The sequence below is a fragment of the Mesoplodon bidens genome (assembly GCF_964165515.1).
Source record: "Mesoplodon bidens genome assembly, chromosome: 16".
In the NCBI taxonomy this organism is placed as follows: Eukaryota; Metazoa; Chordata; class Mammalia; order Artiodactyla; family Ziphiidae; genus Mesoplodon; species Mesoplodon bidens.
Window position 1 is genome coordinate 9,233,048 of NC_138173.1, and position 19,026 is coordinate 9,252,073.

At 41.0% G+C, this 19,026-nt stretch overlaps 1 protein-coding gene across 4 annotated transcripts in view; it reads right to left on the minus strand.

The window, feature by feature from the left end:
- Positions 1-19,026, minus strand: part of ASPH (aspartate beta-hydroxylase) — a 228,333-nt gene that overhangs the window by 134,340 nt on the left and 74,967 nt on the right. For all 4 annotated transcript variants that reach the window (XM_081214293.1, XM_081214294.1, XM_081214291.1 and 1 more), the window contains 3 exons: positions 11,172-11,204; positions 6,527-6,565; positions 5,924-5,959 (listed from right to left, as the gene is read on the minus strand). In XM_081214293.1, coding sequence (XP_081070419.1) covers positions 5,924-5,959; positions 6,527-6,565; positions 11,172-11,204 — 108 coding nt within the window. The remainder of the gene's footprint in view (positions 1-5,923; positions 5,960-6,526; positions 6,566-11,171; positions 11,205-19,026) is intronic.

Sequence of the window (19,026 nt, forward strand, 5' to 3'; positions counted from 1 at the left end):
GTTAATGCTTTGCCTATTTATTTGGTTCTTAATAATCTAGAGACATGTTAGCACTTTACCAACTTGACCAATATTTTTCTCAGAATTTCTTTTACTTTTGTCATTTTAGGTATATTTGAAAAACTTGTATGCATCATAAAGTATTACCACATCCGTTGTTATCTTCATCCCTGATGTTATACTAAGAGAGGCATTATTATTGTGATAAATTTTCATCCAAATTTATTCTGAAAAACATGTACATTTAACAAACTTATCTGAAGTGTATTTTGGTAATGTTATAACAAGAAGATTTTTTAAAAGAAATAATTCGTTATATTAGCACAACCTGAAAGTTTTGCCTATTGATACAGGCTACCTACTCTGTCTTACTCCAGGACTTTGTAAACCCCCTGCAGTATGGCTTTGACCCCCATCAATTTACTCAAATAGCTTTTGCTAAGATCACCGACATTTTCCACATTGCCAAATGCGATCGATGCTTCACAAGTCCTGAAATTCCAATGGCAGTATCACAGAACATACTCTTCCTTCCTTCCTTCTGCTCTTTACCATCTTTCCCTGCTGGTTTTCCTCCTGTCTCACTGGCTATGCATGCTCCCTCAAACCTCACAATGTTGGGATTCCTTAGAGCTCATTCCTGGAACTGCTGGTCTACTCCCGCTGCACTTACCTCCAAAATGATCTATTTCCATGGAATTGACACCATCTCCATGGTGATGGCTCTCAAGCATTCATATCCATCTCAGATCTCACCCATCTAGCTCAGATTGGCATATCCAACTCCCTACTTGACACCTCCACCTGGGTATCTCACATAATTCCTGAACATAAAATATCTAATATGGAATCTTTGACTTTCTTCCCTAAACCAGGAAAGAAAATCATTTCTTCTCAGTAAACAGCCCTAACATCCAAAAGTTATTCAAATCAAACCAAAGGCCCCCTTGATTCCTCTTTACTTCACAACCATCAGAAAGTTCCATCAGTTGTAATTCTAAAATACATTTCAGGGCTTCCCTGGTGGCGCGGTGGTTGAGAGTCCACCTGCCGACGCAGGGGACACGGGTTCGTGCCCCAGTCCGGGAAGATCCCACATGCCGCGGAGCGGCTGGGCCCGTGAGCCATGGCCGCTGAGCCTGTGCGTCCGGAGCCTGTGCTCTGCAGCGGGAGAGGCCACAACAGTGAGAGGCCCGCGTACCACAAAAAAAATAAAAAAAATACATTTCAAGTTTAAAACTTTCCCCTCCATTTCCACTTCACGGTCTTCCTCCAGGCCACCATGATCCCTTCTCTGGATTAAGACACAATAATTTCCTAACAGGGTGGTCCCTGCTTCCCTTCTCGGTCCATCCAATCCATTCTCTAAGAGTACAAGCAATCTTTCAAAACATAAATCAGATTATGTCATATCTCACAAGTATTTCCATAGATTCTCACTGTACTTAGAAAAAAAATCCAAATTCCTTCCTAGGTCCTCCAAGGCCCCAAATGATCTGTCCCGTCTCTTTACTGCTTAAGCCAATTCAAATTCAGTTTTCTGTTACCTGCAGCAGAAAGCAACCTTACTGACAGAGAAGGGTTTAAGCGCAGGACTGACATAGCCAGATGTGTACTTCTGAAGAGATCATCCTAGTGACACTGTGAAAGATGGATTTGAAGGGGACAAGCATGTAGTTAAGAAGACTAGCTAGAAGGCTACTGCCATTGTCCAAGAAGTTGATGAGCTACATTACTAGAGCTTCAGAGGAAAGAATGAATTTGAGAAATGTTTAAGTAGACGATCCAACAGGACTTGGGATTAGCTATAGGGAGAGGGGGAGAGGAGACAACAACCACATTTCTGGTTTGGGAACCCGAGGAATTACTGATGCAACCAGCCAAGATGGGGGAAGACAAGGGAAGAGAAGTTTGGTGGGTGAGTGAAGAGGACAAGTCTCCTCTCACTGTCCACTCAAGTGCCGCAGGAACATAGAAACTGCAGGTTGTGCCAGAGGCATACAATCCAGAGCCCCACTGCCCAGCAGAAGGAATTCCCTGACCAGCCTCTGTTACGCCCTTTACTGGCTGATTAAAAGGTTTAGGAAAAAACTGTATTTTTTTTTTCAGTTCATCCCTAATGATTTTTTTTAACATTTTTATTGGAGTATAATTGTTTTACAATGGTGTGTTAGTTTCTGCTGCTGTATAACAAAGTGTATCAGCTATACATATACATATATCCCCATATCTCCTCCCTCTTGTGTCTCCCTCCCACCCTCCCCATCCCACCCCTCTAGGTGGTCACAGAGCACTGAGCTGATCTCCCTGTGCTATGTGGCTGCTTCCCACTAGCTATCTATTTTACATTTGGTAGTGTATATATGTCCGTGCCACTCTCTCACTTCGTCCCAGCTTACCTTCCCCCTCTCTGTGTCCTCAAGTCCACTCTCTATGTCTGCGTCTGTATTCCTGTCCTGCCCATAGGTTCTTCAGAATCTTTTTTTTTTAGATTCCATATATATGTGTTAGCATATGGTATTTGTTTTTCTCTTTCTCACTTACTTCACTCTGTATGACAGTCTCTAGGTCCATCCACCTCACTACAAATAACTCAATTTCGTTTGTTTTTTTGGCTGAGTAATATTGCATTGTATATATATGCCACATCTTCTTTATCCATTCATCTGTCGATGGACACTTAGGTTGCTTCCATGTCCTGGCTATCGTAAATCGAGCTGCAATGAACATTGTGGTACTTGACTCTTTTTGAATTATGGTTTTCTCAGGGTATATGCCCAGTAGTGGAATTGCTGAGTCGTATGGTAGTTCTATTTAGTTTTTTAAGGAACCTCCATACTGTTCTCCACAGTGGCTGTATCAATTTACATTCCCACCAACAGTGCAAGAGGGATCCCTTTTCTCCACACCCTCTCCAGCATTTATTGTTTGTAGATTTTTTGATGACGGCCATTCTGACTGGTGTGAGGTGATACCTCATTGTAGTTTTGATTTGCATTTCTCTAATGATTAGTGATGCTAAGCATCCTTTCATGCGTTTGTTGGCAGTCTGGTATATTTTCTTTGGAGAAATGTCTGTTTAGGTCTTCTACCCATTTTTGGATTGGGTTGTTTGTTTGATATTGAGCTGCATGAGCTGCTTGTATATTTGGGGGATTAATCCTCTGTCAGTTGCTTCATTTGCAAATATTTTCTCCCATTCTGAGGGTTGTCTTTTGGTCTTGTTTATGGTTTCCTTTGCTGTGCAAAAGCTTTGAAGTTTCATTAGGTCCCACTTGTTTATTTTTATTTCCATTTCTCTAGGAGGTGGGTCAAAAAGGATCTTGCTGTGATTTCTGTCATAGAATGCTCTGCTTATGTTTTCCTCTAAGAGTTTTATAGTGTCTGGCCTTACATTTAGGTCTTTAATCCATTTTGAGTTTATTTTTGTGTACGGTGTTAGGGAATGTTCTAATTTCATTCTTTTTTTTTTTTTTTTTTTTTTTTTTTGCGGTACGTGGGCCTCTCACTGTTGTGGCCTCTCCCGTTGCGGAGCACAGGCTCCGGACGAGCAGCCTCAGCGGCCATGGCTCACGGGCCTAGCCACTCTGCGGCATGTGGGATCTTCCCGGACCGGGGCACGAACCCGCGTCCCCTGCATCAGCAGGCGGACTCTCAACCACTGTGCCACCAGGGAAGCCCTAACTTCATTCTTTTACATGTAGCTGTTCAGTTTTCCCAGCACCACTTACTGAACAGGTTGTCTTTTCTCCATTGTATATTCTTGCCTGCTTTATCAATCATAAGGTGACCATATCTGTGTGGGTTTATCTCTGGGCTTTCTATCCTGTTCCACTGATCTATATTTCTGTTTTTGTGCCCATGCCATACTGTCTTGATTACTGTAGCTTTGTAGTATACTCTGAAGTTAGGGAGCCTGATTCCTCCAGCTCTGTTTCTCTTTCTCAAGACTGCTTTGGCTATTCGGGGTCTTTTGTGTTTCCATACAAATTGTGAAATTTTTTGTTCTAGTTCTCTGAAAACTGCCATTGGTAGTTTGATAGGGATTGCGTTGAATCTGTAGATTGCTTTGGGTAGTAGAGTCATTTTCACAATGTTGATTCTTCCAATCCAAGAACGTGGTATATCTCTCCATCTGTTGGTATCATCTTTAATTTCTTTCATCAGTGTCTTATAGTTTTCTGCATACAGGTCTTTTGTCTCCTTAGGTAGGTTTATTCCTAGGTATTTTATTCTTTTTGTTGCAATGGTAAATGGGAGTGTTTTCTTAATTTCTCTTTCAGATTTTTCACCATTAGTGTATAGGAATGCAAGAGATTTCTGTGCATTAATTTTGTATCCTGCTACTTTACCAAACTCATTGATTAGCTCTAGTCATTTTCTGGTAGCATCTTTAGGATTTTCTATGTATAGTATCATGTCATCTGCAAACAGTGACAGCTTTACTTCTTCTTTTCCAATTCGGATTCCTTTTATTTCTTTTTCTCCTCTGACTGCTGTGGCTAAAACTTCCAAAACTATGTTGAATAATAGTGGTGAGAGTGGACAACCTTGTCTTGTTCCTTGATCTTAGAGGAAATGGTTTCAAAAAAACTGTATTTCTAATACAAAAAAGGCAAAGCCAAGTTGCATATTGTGTGGTTAGTTCTTTTATATAAAACAATATATGTGGGTTGGGTTGGATGAAGTTCTTTCTAGGGATTCTGAGTTTCCATTTTCTAATTCTAATTGAATAAGAAAACAGACTCAGTTATATTTTCCATAGAGAACTGAGTAATAGGAGGCGGGAGAAAACCTGAGTGCTATCCAGCCTGCTCCATGGATGATCAGCTTAGACAGAGCGGCACACAGCTCCTGTGCTGGGGTCTCTCCCAGCAGCCAAGTGGACAATGAGGGAAGTTCTAGCATCCCCTCTCCTCCTCTCCCCTTCCCCCTCCCCACCTTCTCCAATTCAGTTGACTGTACTCTGTCTAACCAAGCTCAGAAGCAGTAACATTTAATCTGAAAACTGACAATTAGTGGCTCATAAATGAATTCTAAGATTAATCTCATGAGCAAAATTCCCCATGACATGTTCCTTGTGAGCACACAGACTCCAGGGTCAACTGCCAGCCCCAACGCTGGGTTGAAGACCAGCCCAGCCACTCTAGCTGGAACCCGGGCAGCCACATGACCTCACCTCAGGCTCTCAGCCCTTCATTTGTAAAGTAAGTACAATGCTATTTACCCAGCCTCCTCTTCAGTGCCTATGGTGAGAAACAATGGAAACAGTATATGGGAACGAGCTTTGCAAACTGTTATGAACTACAGAAATCTAAGTCGTGTCGAAGCACCACTATGTAATATATGTAACAGGTTTTATTTTTCTGAAACAAATCCTTCAGGTTCAAAAAAAGTTTTTTTCCAGCTGAGTAACAAGGTAAAGGACGCAACTGTGAACATTGTGGTTCATGTCTCTTTTTGAATTATGGTTTTCTCAGGGTATATGCCCAGTAGTGGGATTGCTGGGTCATATGGTAGTTCTATTTTTAGTTTTTTAAGGAACCTCCATACTGTTTTCCATAGTGGCTGTATCGATTTACACTCCTACCATTTCAACCCACCTCTGCCCATGGATAACTCCTTCTCACAAGACCACCTCCTCCTATTTAGGGTGGCCCTCTTCACCCTAACAAGTTACTTTCTACTATACGATCCTGGTTTTATCTCCATCACTGCACTTCTCATAATCTTTCATTACTTCATCATCTCTTTGGCCACTAGAGTTCCAGCCGCAGTGAAAACAGAATTCCAACTCTCTTATTCACTCCTAGCCCCTGAGCACTGTAAAGACAGCTAATAGTAAGGTGTAATAAGTGTTTATTGAAGAAATGAACATAATTTTAATATAAAAAGTAAAACCATGTCTATAAAATTAACTTACCTTCCAGAATTGTGTTTGAGTCATCTACAGCTTTATCTAAAAAAAAGCAAACATGTCTTACATTAACTCATCTTCACTAGGTCCTTAAATGAACATTTCCACTCAGACCTAAATTTGGCTCTTTTTTAGATTGGGGCTTCTCATAGAGACACTCACTAGAATATCAACTTTAATTTCTAAATTATATTCAAAGAATACATCAATAGGCTGGTATTATCCCTGCTGACATAAAACTTACACCATAAACAGGGAATAAACATGGCAACATGATCCAGTTACTTCCTTGGTGACTTGACAATGTCTTGTATTTCTGACTAAATCTATCTTTTTTTTCATATCTTTTTTGGAGTATAAATGCTTTACAATGTTGTGTTAGTTCCTGCTGTATAACAAAGTGAACCAGCTATATGTATACATATATCCCCATATCCCCTCCCTCATGAGCCTCCCTCCCACCTTCCCTATCCCACCCCTCTAGGTGGTCCCAAAGCACCAAGCTGATCTCCCTGTGCTATGGAGCCTTTGTTCCACAAGCTATATTCATTTTCACAAATACAAGGGGAGCTGACTTGCAGGAAACACCTGCTTAGACAAGTATCTTACCTGAACTTTGTGTCCCTTCATTTTCCGATGGCTCAAACGCTGCAAAGTACACAGAAAAAATAATCCTTTAACACCGTATAACTCCCATTAAAACACAACATTTGTGGTATGGTTCAATGTCTAATTTATCTTTGAACCTCTGGGTCTCAGTCACTGGGAAATGGCAGGTTACAGAGTAGAGCCGGGAAGAGTTTGGTCTGGAGTAAAACAGGCCTGGATTCAAATCGCAGGGCAGCCACTTTTAGCCAGAGGAGCAATTATATATGCTTCCTTCTTGTAAAATGGGGAAAATTAAAGTTCCTCCCCAGTCACTTTTTACCTGGGTCCAGTAATCTGTTTACCCTGGGGTGATAATGAATTTCATTTTTTTATTTGCTTCATGACTGTAGTGAAGGCTCTGAGTCACCGGGGCTCAACCCGCTTATCACTCTGGGTCCAAGTTTTTACCAGGCAGATTCTCTACTTTGCTTAGGGAGCAATGCTCGGATCTTTCACCCGGGGCAAATGGCCTGCCTCCAGTCCCTGAGAGAGAGGGTTCTGCGGGCAGGTCTTAATCCACTACCTTAACCACAGTCCAGGCTCATCTCTCTCTGCTCCACTGCAAAGGAGGCCCTTGTCTCGGCTGCCGTCTCCCCTCATCCTGGCTGGCTCACTGCTTTCCTAGTCAGCCTGATGCCTATTTTTCCATCTTCCAAAACGCCTGAAAATTTCTGCTACCCTAAGAGCAAACTGTGTTGTTTTTCTAGCACAGTTACAAATACATTCTCCTTGTTCATTTAATAAAGAAAACCATTTGAACATCTACCGTGTTTCAGATATTATTACTAGTGCTCGGGTAGCGCACGGGATAATTTTTAACAGATCGTTTTCTATCCTTTTGGTGGCATTTGGAAGACAAAGGAGCAGTGAATGTTTGCGCACTCTGTCACCCTGAACGGCGCCTGCATTTAATATGCTCAAGTCTCTCAACTGAAAAGCAAGCAAACAAGTCTTTTCTTTTTGTTGTTACTTTAATTCATTTATTTATCATGTCCTTTATTTTTTATTGAAGTGTGGTTGATTTACGATGCTCCAGATGGGTAGCAAAGTGATTCAGTTATACGTGTGTGTGTGTGTGTTCTTTTTCAGATTCTTCCCCATCATAGGTTCTCCCTGCCCTCTCCTTCCTCCATTTCACAAGCTAATTTCTTCAGAGTCATTTGCACATGCCGTCTCCTCACGTCCTCTCCTCAACCCACTCCAGTCTGTCTTCCGGCCCTGATCACACCCCTGAAAATGCTCCCCGAAGACCTCCCACGAGCACTCATTTAACCCCATGGACACTTCCTGCCTTTACTGTATCAGGTCTCCTAGCAGCTCCTTCCTTCACAAGCACTCTTGTCCCTGGACTCCAATGTGACCATACTCTCCTTTGAGTCTTTCCTTTCTCCTTCCCCACCTTCATCACATCACCTTTTTCTTACCAGGCATTAAATGTTGCTTTTCGTTAAAGTCCAGCCATAGATCCTCCTCTATTCCTGCTCTCTCCTTAAATGATCTCAGCCTTTGGCTTCAATCACAATGCATATCCTGATGATTCTCAACCTCAGCTATGAATAGACTTCTGAGATCCAAACACCATCCATCAGCTAACTTGGTATCTCCCCTTGGATGGCTCAACAGGCACTATCAGGATGTATAGACTGTACTCGTGACCTTCTGGCCCCAAGCCTGTTTTCCAGTCTCACCGTTTCAGGAAAAAGCACCCCATCCACCGGGGGCACAAGCACAACAGTGGATGTGGCTCCCGACACCTTGCTCTCTCTCCCCAGCTACACTTGCACCTCCACCCCCACCAACTGTATCTTCTACTTCTCAGCTCTGTCCACTTCCATTCACCTTCACGGCCACCACCCTGGTTGAAACCACTATCATCTCTGTCCAACTTCTGTCCACTGCAAACAGTTCTTGCCAAGGTTACCGGTGAGGCCTCCATAGCACGAGGTCCAAGGCAGGTCTTCAGTGCTCACTTGGGTGGGTCCTCAGCAGCCCAGGACATGGCTGAACACGCCTTTCTTGAAACTCATCTCTGATGCCTCGTTTGGCAGATGTGACTCAGCGAAGATCAAGTTTGGATAACTGTAGTAACCTAACTGGTCTCCCCACATCTACAACTTTTTTTTTTTTTAGCTGCGTGGCGCAGCTTGTGGAATTCTTAGCTTCCCTGCAGTGGAAGTGTGGAATCCTAACCATTGGACCACCAAGGAATTCCCTCCCCACATCGATGCTTGTCTCTCCAATCTATTTGCTACGTTGTAGACAGATCAATCCTTACAAAATGCACTGCCCTAGAAAAGTGTTCCAAGGTGAAGATGAACGTCCTTGACCTCTGGACCCGGACCATCTCACAGTCTCAGCCCCAGTCTCTCTTATGCTCAGCACTCCAGACACATCTCCCCATCAGCAGCTTCATTCTACGCTCCAGCACCCTTTCCCCTGGCCTTGTCAATTGTTCTACTCTTCAGCTCATACTTCAGCTTTCCCTGGTCCACAAACTAGGTAGGGTCACTTTATACTCTTGTTGTACACTACACTCATTCTTATCAGTACTTAATGTAATTGTAACTGAATACTAAACTAAAACGATTTATATAATTTCTACCCTGCTGCTAAAATACACAGTCCATGAGAATATGAGCCATGTGTGTTCTTCACTGGAACTGCCCCAGTGTCCTATGTTTTGGACACAGGCTACGTGATACATATGTAGTATATGCAGTGTGTGAATAAATAAATCAATTAGATGGTAAGACTGTACTGTCATTTGCCAGGTGTTTCCAATGTAGGCTTAATGCTTTCCAGGACATTTTTTATGTGGAAAGCCAGTTCCCTCTACAGCTTTAACAAGCTTTATGTTTTCCAGGTCCTACAATTTGGAACGTTTAATACAGAATATACTCTGTTCTCCGACTGAAAAACGTTTTTCTTTTCACCCGACTTACAGCTGTGTGTGTGTGTGTGTGTGTGTGTGTGTGTGTATATAATATATATATGTGTATATATATATGTATATATAATATATATATGTGTGTATATAATATATATATATTTGGTCACTTGGTTTCCCCATCTGGGTTCCTGAACTGCACAAAGGTATCTTTTCAGCACATAATGAAGAATCCTTTGTTCTCTTAGATCTATTTGATTTGAAAAAGTTTATGTTCTATAACAAGGTAATTCAAAGTATCTCATCAAAACTTGATGACCCCTCAGGTCATATTTTTACCCTGTTAACATTTTAAATTATATTTATTATGACATTCTTCCTATGAAAATATCTTTACTCTCCCAACATCTTTTTTAGCATTTTATCTAATTTTACACTTCCTGCAAATTTGATTTTAAAATTCTCTAGATCTAGTCTGCAGTTTGCATTCCAAACATGTTCTTTCCAGCATATTTAGAAAAACACCACAGTGACCGGCAGAAATTAGAAAACTATCTCAAATCCCACATCTACGTGCAACTTTTAAATTCCAAATTCCTATTTTCTCCTTCGAATTCAAAATTGAAAAAAAGAATCTAAATTCAATTGTAGTGGCCAAGTTATAAAAAAAAAATTAGTCCCTAGAGATAGACTGCAGGATTCCTCCAATGGGATCCTTCATATCCCATTAGGAACAGCCACTGTGGATGGTGATCTTGGTAGGGTCTAAAACTTTTAAAATCACATGATTAATAAATCACCATCTTAGATCTACATGCAGCCCTTCCTAATTTTCTTCACTTGAGATTCACCAGCTGACATGAGACCACAAATTTTTTGGAAGTAGAGACTCTATATTATTCATAACTGAATGTCAAGCCCTAAAACCATCCAGCACATGGGAAGTCCTCCATATCTGACTCAAGCACTACACATTTCTTCATCCTTCTTGTTTCACAGACAGTTATACCCAATGGGCTTCTTTCCTTCTACAAAGTCATCTTTGAAGATATTAGAATAAAAACGATCCACCATTGGTATTTTATCATTTCTTAGTCATGTGGACTTATGCAAAATTACTTACATTCTCTGAACCCTACTTCTTTCATCTGGGAAGTAGTGAAAACATAATCTACTTCACGGAGTTTAATAAAACAGCATGAGAAGTGCTGGGGCAACAAGAGGAGCTCTAACTGTCTAAATCAGAATCTGAGGCCAGAACTATTTTCTTTATGCTGCCTTGAAGCCCGGAATGAAGTTCTGCTACACCTTCCTCCATGCTGGGAGATCAGTCATCTTTATTTAACTAAAATTAATCTGCAGAAGCAGCTAGAGTAGTTAAACTCTGACTAAAGTAGTCTTTCAAGCATGGGACTTCTTTTTCATTAAAAGAGAGCTATGACTATAAAGTAATGAGATGTGTTTTCTTGAATAATTTGTAACCACTTCCTAAGGCACCTTGCAAAGAATTTAAGAAACAATTTAGGCAATGGCAGAACCACTGGATTAGGTAGACAATCTCCCCAAGTAAACTCTTTGAGAACTACCCATTCATTTGGATGTTTTAAGTTATGGTATAATATTTATAGCTAAAATACTACTCTCCATACTTCACAGTCAAAACTCTTGAGTAGATTTTAAAACAAGTAGGTAACTTAAGGTCAAGAAGCATTTTCAGACCTTGCTCATCATATGCCTGGTAGGTGATGTCATCTGCAAAAAAGAGAGTAAAACCAAAATAAGTATCACTCATTTAATAAGTATTGCTTATTACAATATTACTTGAGTCATTCTGTGTAATTGCTTAGCTAAAAAACACAGCTTAATCTCAAATACAGAATTCTGTTCCTTTAAATATTAATGTTTGAACAATCAGTGAGAAATGCCTCTGGCCAAAAAACAAGAGGAAAGGGCAGGTAAATTATTTTCATAAAATTTCCTCAGATTGGCGGGGGGACCTTCAAGATGGCGGAGAAGTAAGACGTGGAGATCACCTTCCTCCCCACAAATACATCACAAATACATCTACATGTGGAACAACTTCTACCGAACACCTACTGAACGCTGACAGAAGACCTCAGACTTCCCAAAAGGCAAGAAACTCCCCATGAGACTGCATAGGGCAAAAAAAAAAAAAAAAAAAAGAAAAAACAGACAAAAGATTTGGGATGGGACCTGCCCCTCTGGGAGGGAGCTGTGAAGGAGGAAAAGTGTCCACACACTAGGAAGCCCCATCACTGGCGGAGACGGGGGGCGGAGGGGGAAGCTTCAGAGCCACGGAGGAGAGCACAGCAACAGGGGTGCACAGGGCAAAGCGGAGAGATTCCCGCACAGAGGATCAGTGCTGACCAGCACTCACCAGCCCAAGAGGCTTGTCTGCTACCCCGCCGGGGCAGGCGGGGACTGGGAACTGAGGCTCGGGCTTCGGAGGTCAGACCCCAGGGAGAGGACTGGGGTTGGCTGCGTGAACACAGCCTGAAGGGGGCTAGCGTGCCACAGCTAGCCGGGAGGGAGTCCAGGGAAAAGTCTGGAACTGCCTAAGAGGCAAGAGACCATTGTTTCAGGGGGTGCGTGAGGAGAGGGGATTCAGAGCACCACCTAAACGAGCTCCAGAGATGGGCGTGAGCCGCGGCTATCAGTGTGGACCCCAGAGATGGGCATGAGATGCTAAGGCTGCTACTGCAGCCACCAAGAAGTCTATGTGCAAGCCCAGGTCACTATCCACACCTCCCCACCCAGGAGCTGTGCAGCCCGCCACTGCCGGGGTCCTGGGATCCAGGGACAACTTCCCCGGGAGAACGCACGGCGCGCCTCGGGCTGGTGCAACGTCACGCCGGCCTGTGCCGCTGCAGGCTTGCCCCGCATCCATACCCCTCCCTCCCCCCGGCCTGAGTGAGCCAGAGCCCCCGAAGCAGCTGCTCCTTTAACACCGTCCTGTCTGAGCGAAGAACTGATGCGCTCAGGAGAACTACACGCAGAGGCAGGTCCAAATCCAAAGCTGAGCCCCAGGAGCTGTGCAAACACAGAAGACAAAGGGAAATTTCTCCCGGCAGCCTCAGGAGCAGCAGATTAAATCTCCACAGTCAACTTGATGCACCTGCTTCTGTGGAATACCTGAATAGACAACGAATCATTCCAAAATTGAGGCAGTGGACTTTGGCAGCAACTGTAGACTTGGGGTTTTCTTTCTGCATCTAATTTGCTTCTGGTTTTATGTTTATCTTAGTTTAGTATTTAGAGTTTATTATCACTGATAGATTTGTTTACTGATTTGGTTGCCCTCTTCCTTTTTTTTTGTAGTTTTTTTTTCCTTTTTCTCTTTTTGTGAGTGTGTATGTGTATGCTTCTTTGTGTGATTTTGTCAGTATAGCTTTGCTTTTACCATTTCTCCAAAGGTTCTGTCTGTCCGTTTTTTTGTGTGTTTTTTTAGTATAGCTTTTAATGCTTGGTATCATTGGTGGATTTGTTTATTGGTTTGGTTCCTCTCTTCTTTTCTTTTTTTAAATTACTTTTAAATTTTCTTAAATATTTTTTAATATTTTTTATTTTAATAACTTTATTTATTTTATTTTTTTTCTCCCTTTTCTTCTGAGCCATGTGGCTGATGGGTTCTTGGTGCTCAGGGCAGGTGGCAGGCCTAAGCCTCTTACGTGGAAAAGCCGAGTTCAGGACATTGGTCCACCAGAGACCTCCTGGCCCCATGTAATGTCAAACAGGGAAAGCTCTCCCAGAGATCTCCATCTCAACGCTAAGACACAGCTCCACTCAATGACCAGCAAGCTACAGTGCTGGACACCCTGTGCCAATCAACTAGCAAGACAAGAACACAACCCCACCCATCAGCAGAGAGGTTACCTAAAATCATACTAAGGTCACAAACACCCCAAAACACACCACCGGACATAGTTCTGCCCACCAGAAAGACAAGATCCAGCCTCATCCACCAGAACACAGGCACCAGTTCCCTCCACCAGGAAGCCTAAACAACCCACTGAATCAACATTACCCACTGGGGGCAGACAGCAAAAACAACAGGAACTACAAACCTGCAGCCTGTGAAAAGGAGACCCCAAATGCAGTTAAGTTAAGCAAACTGAGAAGACAGAGAAATACACAGCAGATGAAGGAGCAAAATGAAAACCAACCAGACAAAACATATGAACCAGAAACAGGCAGTCTACCTGAAAAAGAATTCAGAGTAATGATAGTAAAAATGATCCAAATCCTGGAAATAGATTGAAGAAAATACAAGAAACGTTTAACAAGGATCTAGAAGAAGTAAAGACCAAACAAACAATGATGAACAATGCAATAAATGAAATTAAAAACTCTCTAGAAGGAATCAAGAGCAGAATAACTGAGGCAGAAGAATGGATAAGTGACCTGGAAGATAAAATAGTGGAAATAACTACTGAAGAGCAGAATAAAGAAAAAAGAATGAAAAGAATTGGGGACAGTCTCAGAGACCTCTGGGACAACATTAAACGCACTAACATTCAAATTACAGGGGTCCCAGAAGAAAAGAAAAAGAAAAGGACTGAGAAAATATCTCAAGAGATTATAGTTGAAAACTTCCCTAATATGGGGAAGGAAATAGTCAATCAAGTCCAGGAAGCACAGACAGTCCCATACAGGATAAATCCAAGGAGAAACACGCCAAGACACATATTAATCAAACTACCAAAAATTAAATAAAAAGAAAATATATTAAAAGCAACAAGGGAAAAACAACAAAAAACATACAAGGGAATCCCCATAAGGTTAACAGCTGACTTCTCAGCAGAAACTCTGCAAGCCAGAAGGGTGTAGCAGGACATATTTAAAGTGATGAACGGGAAAAACCTACAACCAAGATTACCCTACTCAGCAAGGATCTCATTAAGATTCAACCGAGAAATTAAAAGCTTTACAGACAAGCAAAAGCTAAGACAATTCAGCACCACCAAACCAGCTTTACAACAAATGCTAAAGGAACTTCTCTAGGCAGGAAACACAAGACAAGGTAAAGACCTACAATAACAAACCCAAAACAATTAAGAAAATGGGAATAGGAACATACATATTGATAATTACCGTTAATGTAAATGGATTAAATGCTCCAACCAAAAGACACAGACTTGCTGAATGAATACAAAAACAAGACCCATATATATATGCTGTCTACAGAGACCCACTTCAGACCTAGAGACACATACAGACTGAAAGTGAGGGGATGGAAAAAGATATTCTATGCAAATGGAAATCAAAAGAAAGCTGGAGTAGCAATTCTCATATCAGACAAAATAGACTTTAAATTACAGAATGTTACAAGAGACAAAGAAGGACACTACATAATGATCAAGGGATCAATCCAAGAAGAAGATACAACAGTTGTAAATATTTATGCACCCAACAGGAGCACCTCAATACATAAGGCAAATGCTAAGAGCCATATAAGGGGAAATTGACAGTAACACAATAATAGTAAGGGACTTTAACACCCCACTTTCATCAATAGACAGATCATCCAAAATGAAAATAAATAAGGAAACACAAGCTTAAAATGATACGCTAAACAAGATGGATTTAATTGATATTCATAGGACATTCCATCCAAAAACAACAGAATATACTTTATTCTCAAGTGCTCATGGAACATTCTCCAGGATAGATCATATCTTGGATCACAAATCAAGCCTTGGTAAATTTAAGATAATTGTAATCGTATCAAGTATCTTTTCCGACCCAAATGCTATGAGACTACATATCAATTACAGGAAAAAAAACTGTGAAAAATACAAACACACAGAGGCTAAATAACACACTACTAAATAACCAAGAGATCACTGAAGAAATCAAAGAGGAAATCAAAAAATACCTAGAAACAAATGACAATGAAAACACGATGACCCAAAACCGATGGGATGCAGAAAAAGCAGTTCTAAGAGGGAAGTTTATAGCAATACAACCCTACCTCAAGAAACAAGAAACATCTCAAATAAACAACCTAACCTTACACCTAAAGCAATTAGAGAAAGAAGAACAAAAAAAGCCAAAGTTAGCAGAAGTAAAGAAATCATAAACATTAGATCAGAAATAAAAGAAAAAGAAATGAAGGAAACAATAGCAAAGATCAATAAAACCAAAAGATGGTTCGTTGAGAAGTTAAACAAAATTGATAAACCATTAGCCAGACTCATCAAGAAAAAAAAGGGAGAAGACTCAAATCAATAGAATTAGAAATGAAAAAGGAGAAGTAACAACTGACACTGCAGAAATACAAAAGATCATGGGAGATTACTACAAGCAACTCTATGCCAATAAAATGGGCAACCTGGAAGAAATGGACAAATTCTTAGAAATGCACAACCTGCCAAGACTGAATCAGGAAGAAATAGAAAATATGAATAGACCAATCACAAGCACTGAAATTGAAACTGTGATTAAAAATCTTCCAACAAACAAAAGCCAAGGACCAGATGGCTTCACAGGCGAATTCTATCAAACATTTAGAGAAGAGCTAACACCCATCCTTCTCAAACTCTTCCAAACAATTTCAGAGGAAGGAACACTCCCAAACTCATTCTACGAGGCCACCATCACCTTGATACCAAAACCAGACAAGGATGTCACAAAGAAAGAAAACTACAGGCCAATATCACTGATGAACATAGATGCAAAAATCCTCAACAAAATACTAGCAAACAGAATCCAACAGCACATTAAAAGGATCAGACATCATGATCAAGTGGGGTTTATTCCAGGAATGCAAGGATTCCTCAATATATGCAAATCAATTGATGTGATCCACCATATTAACAAGTTGAAGGAGAAAAACCATATGATCATCTCAATAGGTGCAGAGAAATCTTTCGACAAAATTCAACACCCATTTATGATAAAAACCCTCCAGAGAGTGGGCATAGAGGGCACTTACCTCAACATAATAAAGGCCATATATGACAAACCCACAGCCAACATAGCTCTCAATGGTGAAAAACTGAAACCATTTGCACTAGGATAAGGAACAAGACAAGGCTGCCCACTCTCACCACTATTATTCAACATAGTTTTGGAAGTTTTAGCCACAGCAGTCAGAGAAGAAAAAGAAATAAAAGGAATCCAAATCGGAGAAGAAGTAAAGCTGTCACTGTTTGCAGATGACATGATACCATACATAGAGAATCCTAAAGATGCTACCAGAAAATGACTAGAGCTAATCAATGAATTTGGTAAAGTAGCAGGATACCAAATTAATGCACAGAAATCTCTTGCATTCCTATACACTAATGATGAAAAATCTCAAAGAGAAATTAAGGAAACACTCCCATTTACCACTGCAACAAAAAGAATAAAATACCTAGGAATAAACTTACCTAAGGAGACAAAAGACATGTATGCAGAAAACTATAAGACACTGATGAAAGAAATTAAAGATGATACAAACAGATGGAGACATATACCACGTTCTTGGATTGTAATAATCAACATTGTGAAAACGACTCTACTACCCAAAGCAATCTACAGATTCAACGCAATCCCTATCAAACTACCACTAGCATTTTTCACAGAACTAGGAAAAAAAAATTTCACAATTTGTATGGAAAAACAAAAGACCCCGAATAGCCAAAGCAATCTTGAGAACGAAAAACGGAGCTGGAGGAATCAGGCTCCCTGACTTCAGACTATACTACAAATCTACAGTAATCAAAACAATATGGTACTGGCATAAAAACAGAAATATAGATCAGTGGAACAGGACAGAAAGCCCAGAGATAAACCCATGCACATATGGTCACCTTATCATTGATAAAGGAGGCAAGAATATACAATGGATAAAAGACAGCCTCTTCAATAAGTGGTGCTGGGAAAACTGGACAGCTACATGTAAAAGAATGAAATTAGAACAAGCCCTAACACCATACACAAAAATAAACTCAAAATGGATTAAAGACCTAAATGTAAGGCCAGACATTATAAAACTCTTAGAGGAAAACATAGGCAGAGCATTCTATGACATAAATCACAGCAAGATCCTTTATGACCTACCTCCTAGAGAAATGCAAATAAAAACAAAAATAAACAAATGGGACCTAATGAAACTTCAAAGCTTTTGCACAGCAAAGGAAACCATAAACAAGACAAAAAGACAACCCTCTGAATGGGAGAAAATATTTGCAAATGAAGCAACTGACAGAGGATTAATCCCCCAAATATACAAGCAGCTCATGCAGCTCAATATCAAAAAAAAAAAACAGGGGCTTCCCTGGTGGCGCAGTGGTTGAGAGTCTGCCTGCCGATGCAGGGGACACGGGTTCGAGCCCTGGTCTGGGAAGATCCCACATGCCGCAGAGCAACTGGGCCCGTGAGCCACAATTACTGAGCCTGCGCATCTGGAGCCTGTGCTCCACAACAACAGAGGCTGCGAGGCCGCGATAGTGAGAGGCCCGTGCAAGGCGATGAAGAGTGGCCCCCACTTGCCACAACTAGAGAAAGCCCTCGCACAGAAACGAAGACCCAACACAGCCAAAAAATAATTAATTAATTAATAAAAAAACAAACAACCCAATCCAAAAATGGGTAGAAGACCTAAACAGACATTTCTCCAAAGAAAATATACACATTGCCAACAAACACATGAAAGGATGCTCAACATCACTAATCATTAGAGAAATGCAAATCAAAATTACAATGAGGTATCACCTCACACCAGTCAGAATGGCCATCATCAAAAAATCTACAAACAATAAATGCTGGAGAGGGTGTGGAGAAAAGGGATCCCTCTTGCACTGTCGGTGGGAATGTAAATTGATACAGCCACTATGGAGAACAGTATGGAGGTTCCTTAAAAAACTAAATAGAACTACCATACGACTCAGCAATCCCACTACTGGGCATATACCCTGAGAAAACCATAATTCAAAAAGAGTCAAGTACCACAATGTTCATTGCAGCTCGATTTACGATAGCCAGGACATGGAAGCAACCTAAGTGTCCATCGACAGATGAATGGATAAAGAAGATGTGGCATATATATACAATGCAATATTACTCAGCCATAAAAACAAACGAAATTGAGTTATTTGTAGTGAGGTAGATGGACCTAGGGACTGTCATACGGAGTGAAGTAAGTCAGAAAGAGAAAAACAAATACCGTATGCTAACACACATATACGGAATCTAAATTAAAAAAAAAAAGGTTCTGAAGAACCTATGGGCAGGACAGGAATACAGACACAGACATAGAGAATGGACTTGAGGACACGGGGAGGGGGAAGGGTAAGCTGGGGCAAAGTGAGAAAGTGGCATGGACATATATACACTACCAAATGTAAAATAGATAGCTAGTGGGAAGCAGCCGCATAGCACAGGGAGATCAGCTCGGTGCTCTGTGACCACCTAGAGGGGTGGGATAGGGAGGGTGGGAGGGAGACAGAAGAGGCAGGGGATATGGGGATATATGTATATGTATAGCTGATTCACTTTGTTATACAGCAGAACCTAACACACCATTGTAAAGGAATTACACTCCCATAAAGTCGTTAAAAAATAAAAT